The 8,947-nt window shown below is 35.0% G+C and overlaps 1 protein-coding gene across 1 annotated transcript; it reads left to right on the top strand.

Annotated features, from left to right (window-relative positions):
• The first annotated feature begins 2,546 nt into the window (after positions 1 to 2,546).
• On the top strand, positions 2,547 to 8,473 carry LOC104245377 (zinc finger protein CONSTANS-LIKE 9-like). The gene is made up of 6 exons (XM_009800969.2): positions 2,547 to 2,787; positions 3,614 to 4,314; positions 4,779 to 5,006; positions 6,679 to 6,977; positions 7,633 to 7,782; positions 7,901 to 8,473. The coding sequence occupies exons 2-5, from the start codon at positions 3,730 to 3,732 to the stop codon at positions 7,757 to 7,759; spliced, it is 1,239 nt and encodes a 412-aa protein (XP_009799271.1). The 5' UTR covers positions 2,547 to 2,787; positions 3,614 to 3,729; the 3' UTR covers positions 7,760 to 7,782; positions 7,901 to 8,473.
• The last annotated feature ends 474 nt before the right edge of the window (positions 8,474 to 8,947 follow it).

Below are 8,947 nucleotides of genomic sequence, written 5' to 3' on the forward strand. Positions count from 1 at the left end.
AAGATTACATTAAATTGAAGCTCACTTATGAATTAAGGTTAAAAAAAAAGAGACATTTTTCTAATGACATGAGTAATATTATCTAAAAGTTTAACATAAAATAAAATTGCTCCATTTCAAATGAATGGGGACACATTGGTAAATAGAGGAGGGGACCTTGTTCCCTCAAGTGGACTGTCTTGTCAAATAGGAACACTTGAAATGCCTTATCTGAAACAACAACATTTTTAGAAATTTTTGCCACTTCTCTTGTTATCTGTTCTTGCCATACAATCCTCAATTGCTATTCTTGTTCTTGTGTATATATGGTCCAATTCAATGTCATTGCACTTATCGTGTAGCACAAAAAGTGACACAAATCTAAGTGAGAAATTGCATCATTCATTGTTACACAAATAGTCGGTCAGATTCAATATTTACTTTTTCTAGCCGGTATACATAGATTATATATTGATTATATACAATTATACATGAATTACACATATATTATACATCCATCAGCTATTTTTAGTTTAAGAGATTAGTTGGGCGCACCTATTTGAGTTATCGAGTACTTCTCTAATTCTACAAAGTATCTTCCATTTTTAATATAAATGGCAAAAGGTGGCGGCGGCTTTTAGGAAAATTGATATTTTGGGGAACATAAATTTGTTGGTTGATAGTGTGATCACTGTCCTTAAAAAATTTAAACTCCTACTATATTATTGTCGAAGATATGAAAATAGTATGTCACTTAAATTTACTTTTGACAAAGTGGTAGACAATAGAAAAGCCAAAGAAGTGGAGGTTGAATTAAGCATTTGCTTAATTTGGTTCTAAAATTTATGCTTGGATTGCCCTTTAATAAACTATGAAGACTTGTACTAATTAAAACTTACTGTTTTATCCCTCTACAACATTCTTAATTACTATGCAAAACTTCCAATTTATATAAAGGAGTAAGGTACATACATGAAATAAATCTGCATTTTATTCTTAAACCTTTTAAGTAAATTTTTTAAGAATAAAATTCCACAAGTATTTACACACTTTTAGTAGGCGTTTGGACATAAAAATTGTAATTTTTGAAAGAAAAAAATTTATTTGGAGTTAAGTTGAAAAATGGTATTTGGAATTTGAAATTATATTTGGACATACATTTCACTTGAAAGAAATATTGCAGTTTCTTAAGCGGGAAACAAAAAATTCTGAAAAATTATGAAAAAGTGGTATTTTGAAAAACTTACAAAATTTCATGGACAAATAAGTTTTTTTAAAAAATATTGAAAGAAATAAATAATTATTAACAAATGGGTCCTAATTGGTATATTTTTTTTCTAGGAACCGAAGAAAATTATAACCATTTTTTTTATATATATAAAAAAATCTTACTGTTACATGAGGGGAAGGGAAAGACAAAAGATGAGAATGGGGAGATCAAATCTACACTTATTATATGAAGAAAAAAATAATAATAATGTGGTTAGTAATATAACCATACGTAGACTTTTTATTTCCCCATTAATTCGATTTTTTTGCAAAAACTTTAGAGAAGCAAGTGGGAATTTAATTCTAAACAAAATCTCAAGTCTTCACTTTGAAAGTGATATATTGGAAAAAGAAAAGATACTTTGACATGTTGAGGATCATGGGGTTCATTTGATTGGTTAAGCGGCTAAAACAAATGTAAGTGATTACACATAATTTCACACTTGTGAATTAGGAGGCAAAACCTAGGCATAATGTCTTATTTTAATTAAAAATATTCACTTCATTCTATTTTATATTGCACTCTTTATTTTATTTTTTTGTTTAAAAAATTATATATTTCACAACTTATTATTTTTCATATTCTAGTTTTCCCCTCAACAACATACTCCTATGAAATTGATATGTTATTTATTCCACCATCACTAAGGATTGTAATGAGATGAACATGATTTCTTCACCCTTAGCGGGCGTTTAACATAAGATTTGTGAAATTTCGAAAAAAAAAAAATTCAGGTGGAAATGATATTTGAAAATTAGAGTTATGTTTAAACATAAATATAATTTGGAGCTGTTTTTTGAATTTTGTGAGTGAGTTAAAGTAAAAATTTTGAAAAATAGCTTTTTGGAGTTTTTTCAATTTTCGAAAAAAATCTAAAATTTAATTTCGTGAAATTTGAAATTTTCATGGCTAAACATTGATTCCAAAAAAGTGAAAAATTTCGTATGACCAAACAACTCTTAATTAAAAATTTTAGGTACGAAAACACTCTAATAAAAAGCGCTTCTTCCTGCAACGAATCCAAATTAGTCGGGCTCTAATTGAACATCAATAAAAAAAAATAGAGAAGACATGATATTTTAAATTACTCATAAGATCTACCAAAATGTTTTTATTTTATTTTTTGAAGACTAAAATATCAAGGAGAGATATAGTGCCACATCACACACAAGTAGGCCGGGGGGGGAGGGGGGCTAACTTTTCCTTTTCATGAAAAGGAAAGGGTCCCACATGACACCCTTCTCCTCTCTTTCTCTCTCCTGCACTTTTTAATCAACTTTAATATTATTTTATTTGTAGATATTATCAGAACTCAACAGTTCAACAAATACCGTCCAAAAGACTTCCCATAAACCAACCCTCCTAAAGAAGATATTTTGGAAACTGGAAAAAAAATCCTATCTTTCTTGTTTAGGGGTTTTTGTTCTCTACTTTGAGGAAAAAAAAAAAAGCTGCAGCAAAAGGAGTTAATTATCAGTACTTATTTCCCTTTCCTTTTGTATTGTGTATCTTTTTTGGTCAGCTTACAGTTATATCAGGTAAAAAGTTAGTTAATTTTCTTGAAATTTTTTTCTTCATTTTTTTTCCAGTTTATTGAGGTTTATGTTCTTGAATCTCTGTTGGGGTTGCTTGGTTTTTTTCTTTGTTTGATTTGTTTGTGTGTTATTTCTTTTTTATATACTTTATATAGTTATTCAGATCTTTTTCTATGCTTCTTTAGAGCTTAAGATTATCTCTTTGTTTGATGTCTTTTGGTTAAAGGTAATTTTCCCATCTTGAGATATTTAATAAGGTAAAAATGTCATTTTTTTTTTATTGTTGTTGTAAATAATTATGCTTAGAAAAAAGTCACTTATGACTCTGAAAACTCTCCACTGTTTGTCTGGATTCTTGATTCTCAATTAGTTTGGAGTTACTTTTTCTCCCTTTTGACTGAAATGGCATCTTTTTATTCAGCCCTTTCCATTTTGTTTTAACTGCTATAGTTGTATTTAAAAAGTATTATTATTTTACTGACCAAGATCTCGTTTTGAATTCTTCAATTCATGAGATAAGGTGAATTTTTCTTTTTTGTATGTGCAAAGATCTTAGACGGGGAGTCTTGGCGTAAGTGGTAAAGTTGTTGCCATGTGGACCAAGAGGTCACGAGTTCGAGCCGTGTAAATAAACTCTTGCAGAAATGCAGGGTAAGGCTGCGTACAATAGGCCTTTGTGGTCCGGCCTTTCTCCGGAGCCCGCGCATAGCGGGAGCTTAGTGCACCGGGCTGCCCTTTTTTATGGGCAAAGATCTTTACTTATGAAGTATAGACTTGAATTATACTAAAATTTTTACTTCTTTTTATTCATTTACTTTTGAAAATGCAGGTTCTTGTTCCTTATTGTAGAAGGTAACAAAAGCAGTTGAGCAAATCATCTTTTGTTGCTTAAAGTCTAAAACTTTCTATCTGAAGGCTGAAGATCTTGTAGACGGGGAAAAAGTTATGGGTTATATATGTGAATTCTGTGGAGAGCAACGATCGATTGTATATTGTCGGTCCGATGCAGCGTGCTTATGTTTGTCGTGTGATCGAAATGTCCATTCCGCAAATGCCCTTTCGGAACGTCATTCGAGGACACTTATATGTGAAAGATGTAATTCACAACCCGCTGTTGTTAGGTGCATCGAGGAGAAAACGTCGCTTTGTCAGAACTGTGATTGGTCAGGTCATGCTAGTAGTTCCAGTTCAGGTTCTAGGCACATGAGGCAAGCACTTAGTAGTTACACGGGGTGTCCTTCCGCTGCCGAACTTTCTAATATCTGGTCATTTCTCTTAGATGACCCTTCAATTGGTGCTAGCTGTGAACAGAGAATGGGTACAATGAGCATCAAGGATAACCGCCCGAGAGATGGTCAAGGTCCTCAAGGGAAGGAAAACTCACAAAATATGCGTGCTGCAGTCGAAGTGAATGACATGGATATTTCAGAAAATTCAAATCTTTTGGTGGAATCATCTACGGCTACTCTTGACAACAAGCAGCATAATGTGGAACCGCCTATTGGATCCTCGAATTTTGCTTTGTCAAAGGTAATCTAAGTTTTCATTAACGTGTTTTGATCATAATGAAGAAATTTTGCATGAATTTTCAAGGAACTGAATTCCATTTTTCTGGAAGCACATTCGTATCCTGTCCTTAAATGAAGCAATAATAGTTGACCATTGAAATAAAGAATCGCCCACTTTTGTAAGTGTTGTGTTGCTAACACTAACAAAAGTGCCATTCTTTTGAGCTTGGAGCATTTTATATTAATGATAACCTTTTCTGGAAATGATTTTTGCACCTTTTATGTTTTATACCGTTGATACATCATACATCACTTTGTCAAAATCAGTCTTAGCAACTCAGCTCCTGCTTCCCACCGGCTGGGTGGGGATATGGGGAAAAGGAGCGGAAGTGGTTGACCGAAATGTCTCTGCTTGAAGCATGATTGTCTATCCCCTTTGCCACTTGTCGAGAATTTTCTTGAGCTATTATCTTTATTAACTTTCAGGGCGGCTATATGGGAGCAAAAGGCTCTAGCTTATTTGAGGAGGATCCTTACTGTGACAATCTCATTATGGATGCGGTGGACTTGAGTATTGAGAATTACGAAGAGCTATTTGGTGCTTCTCTTAATTATCCAGATGAACTATTTGAGAATGAAAATTTCGATGGTTTATTTGAGATGAAGGACATAAAAAGTGCTGACTCCAACTGCCGAGGTGCTAATGCTGCCGAGGTGGGTAACTGGATCATGTTAGCATTATTTCTCCTGCATATACTTCAACTTCAATATACTTTTCATTGTCTATTAGTTTTTCGTGCAGAACACGTGCCATCATTATTACTATTAGCTAGATCAAGAACTTAAGAATTACTTTTCTTTCTCTCTAGTCATAATGACATAATCTAGTTAGTGTAAACATTTCTCATCCTGTTGAAGAGAAATGTTGATACTCACGCATCGAAAACATATATCCTCATGCTGAAAGATGTCCACGAAAAGTATAACCTTCTTTTGTGATGTTTTTGCGATGCATGTTTCTTTGTGCCTTTTTGTCACTTCCCTTCATAATTCCTTTATTTTAGGTTTCTCCCATCTTAGTTTGATATTTTAAATAGTTCCACAAGTTACATTTTAGATATAAGTAGATTAAGAACGAGTAGGCTATACCATGTTTGGTGAGCCATCATAGGCGGAGTCAAGATTTAGAGTTTATGGGTTATGAACTTGCCACCGAACCCATAGCTTGTCTTAGTTACTGTGTTCGCAATCAAATATGTATACATATTTGATAAATTTCCTAATATAAATACAAGGTCTAAGCAAAAGCTACTCTATTCGTCCGAACCCGTACCCAATACTGTAGCTCCGCCTCTATGAGCCATAGAATGTGCTTGTGGTAGCTGAATCATGCTAAATGTAGCTGGCAAAAGTACAAGCTATAAGCACAAACACAAAGATAAGAGGTAGATAGATTCTTTTGAGTTTCCTGCTATTGTGATATTTGTCCACTTGATCGGGTATTTGCAACTAAAATGGATCAATTCCCACCTAAGACAACAACAACAACAACAACAACAACAACAAACCCAGTGTAATCGCACAAGTGGGGTCTGAGGAGGGTAGTGCTTACGCAGCCTAAGACATTGACAATAATAGTACCCATTTGATATAGCAACAGGAGTATTCTAGCTTCTCAACCTTTATTGGACTGGTATTATCTATGTGAACTGGATTTGGGCCTTGGGAAAGTTAGTTGAAATGAATATGGTATAAGAACTAGAAGCAGTGCTAAAAGCAAAAATAGCAGTAAGCTGCATCAGGAAAATTCTCTATAATTTAGCTCAAGTTTTAGGACCTGCGACTGATGCACCAATTAATAAATAATCAATCTGGTTTGAGATGCTGGAAACTAGAATTTTGCAGAACGCCTTACATTTTAGCCATATTTTCTGTTTTATTGTATGCGTGATTCTTTGGTTTGTGGGAGAGGGAAAGGGGTAGAGGAAGGGTTTTGGAAGTCAGTTTGTCGAGAAACAGAAGTCGGACAACTTGCTAAGTTAGCACAAAAGGGTTCACAATGTATAGGAAGGAACGTCTTATATATGTAATACTGTTCTTTGATTTTTTTGAATCAATGGCTTGAGATATCTATGTTGCAGAAGACGAACATATCTTTTTTGTTTGGCAACCTGTAGTAGGATCTAATATTAGATATCAAAACAAAATAATTGTTTCGTTCCTGTAATGTAGAATCGCCTATTTTCTGCGTTTTCCGTCTAGTATCTCTCTGTTTGTGATTGGTATATATGTTCTTATTTGTTGTCTTGTATTCTGATGCTCTTTATCTCGTCGTCTGTGATTATTCTGATCTTGAGTGAACCTAAATCTGTTAATAATTTACCAGGGATCATCAACTGCACGGGCGAATACAGTGCAGCCAACATGTAGCAATGCAGAATCTGCAGATTCTGGGATGAGCTGCAAGACGGATTCTATCCTTTACTTTGCTAGACAATCTAGCCTTTCATTTTCCAACCAAACTGGAGAGAGCACCGCCGGAGATCACCAAGACTGTGGAGTCTCCCCAATGCTCCTAATGGGAGAGCCGCCACCGTGGGGTCCTCCTTGCCCTGAACCTTCATCGCCATCGACTAGCAGGAGCAATGCTGTGTTGCGCTACAAGGAAAAGAAGAAAACAAGGAAGTAAGTTCTTGTTTTTACTAATCGTTGAAATTCACCTGTCAGTAGCATCTCAAGTTCTGTTCAGTTGCGTCACTATATCACATTGAAACCGAGAATGGCGTCGTTCTGACTAGAAGTGTCTTCGGTTGCTTAGAAGGAACTTGAAAAGGTATCGTGGAATGTTGAATGATGTTGCCACATCTCCTCTAAAAGTTTAAGTTGTAAGACAGGATGCACTTCTATACAACTTATTAATTTTCAACACGCTCCCTTACATGCGGGCCTTATTCTTTTTCCCGGGCCAAGCATGTGTAAATTCTTTTGGTAATGCATGGCGGCGAGACTTGAACCTAGAACTATACCTGCTCTGATGCCATATTAAATTGTGGGATCTCATTTAAAAGTTTAAACTGCTGGATTTGGTACAATTTTTTTTTACTTCATTATATCTAAAGTATGGAGATTGCGCAATCTTTGGTTTGATAATCACCACTTGTTCTCTCAGCTTAGGCATAATCCAACCTTCTTCTAAGCCGAGAAACTTTGTGCATACTTTTGTTCAACATTTAAGTTAATTGTGATATCTTGATTATTTAGCTTGTGTACACCAGGTACCAGAACTTCGATTTGGTAGATTTTCAACACCTTCTTTAACAGTCCTTTTATAATGTGATAGATTTGACAAGCGAGTGAGGTATGTCTCTCGCAAGGCAAGAGCTGATGTCAGAAGGCGTGTGAAGGGACGGTTTGTCAAGGCTGGTGATGCTTATGACTATGATCCACTCCCGACCAGAAGCTATTGATTGTAAACTTTCTTATCATATATGTAAGGAAACAAATTATCCATATTAAATTAAGACCAAACAGTTGAGGTTTCTTCCAAATAGATGAAAGAAATGCCATATTTGTTGTTGCAAATGATAAATAGTATGATTGTGTCTCAGGGGATTGCTATTGTTTCTGAGCAAGGAAGCTCAAGCTCGAAAGCAGATATCTTCGCTTCACCAAACAAGTAGGAAAAAGTACGAACGTGCCTCCTTTTGCCATTTCTGATGCAGACGATCAGCCTTCTTTCAAGAGAGCGATCAAGATTCACCTTTCTCGACTCAAATTATGAATACAGAGAGTACGCGGGACATTCTCTACATTGCTTTTGTTCTTGCAACTCTAATTTGGTGATATCACACATTTAAAGTACTCACAAAATTTAGCTGTACGTTCGTGTCCGATCAGAATTGTATTGCTTGGCTATTATGTTAACTTGTCATGTATATTCTAGTCAGTGTGTAGAAATTAAGGGCTACAAAGTTCGTCGAAAGCTTGTTTTTGTAAACTAGTTCATTTTTGCCAGATAAAATGTAGGGATGGAGTATGGTTTGAGAGGATCAACAATGATACTGCAATAATCCTCTCATATTTTTCATGTTATGTATTTTTTGGTAGTTTCATGAGTCATTGGAATATGTATTATCATCTTAATTATTGTCTCTTGAAATTCAGTACTATATACTGTCTTATATTTGCAGTCAAAAGTGGCTGATATTGTTTTCATGGATTACAAGATTCTGATTATTTACTGTAGTTATATTCGGAGCCTTAGAACAACGGTAAAGTTGTCTCTTGTCTCTGTGTAACTTATAGGTCACCGGTTTGAGCCGTGGAAGCCAGAGACGGACCTATATGTTAAAGTGAGGGGTCATCGGACCTCGTAAGCTTCGGCAAAAATCTTGTATATGTATATGTATATATCTTGAAAATAGTTAATTTAAAGCACTTGGCATTTTGATCACTGAAAGCCCTTACTAGTTGAGCAGAAATATTCTCTCGTCACGTAAAAATCTTGGGTCCGCCTCTAGTGGAAGTAACAACTAATGCTTGCATTAGGGTAGACTGTTTGCATTTCTCCGGACCCTGTGTAAATGCGGGATGCTTTGTACACCAAACTGTCATTTTTATATCTGGAAAGGTGTTGATATTGTGTCTTGAAATCC

This window comes from Nicotiana sylvestris, chromosome 6, assembly GCF_000393655.2.
Source record: "Nicotiana sylvestris chromosome 6, ASM39365v2, whole genome shotgun sequence".
Taxonomy (NCBI): Eukaryota; Viridiplantae; Streptophyta; class Magnoliopsida; order Solanales; family Solanaceae; genus Nicotiana; species Nicotiana sylvestris.

What these genes read in the sequence shown, in the direction of transcription:
- LOC104245377 (XM_009800969.2), top strand. Translation starts at nt 3,730, where the DNA reads ATGGGTTATATATGTGAATTCTGTGGAGAGCAACGATCGATTGTATAT. An exon ending in GAGGTGCTAATGCTGCCGAG is followed by an intron (nt 5,007 to 6,678) that starts GTGGGTAACTGG and finishes ATAATTTACCAG; the next exon opens with GGATCATCAACTGCACGGGC. An exon ending in GAAAAGAAGAAAACAAGGAA is followed by an intron (nt 6,978 to 7,632) that starts GTAAGTTCTTGT and finishes ATAATGTGATAG; the next exon opens with ATTTGACAAGCGAGTGAGGT.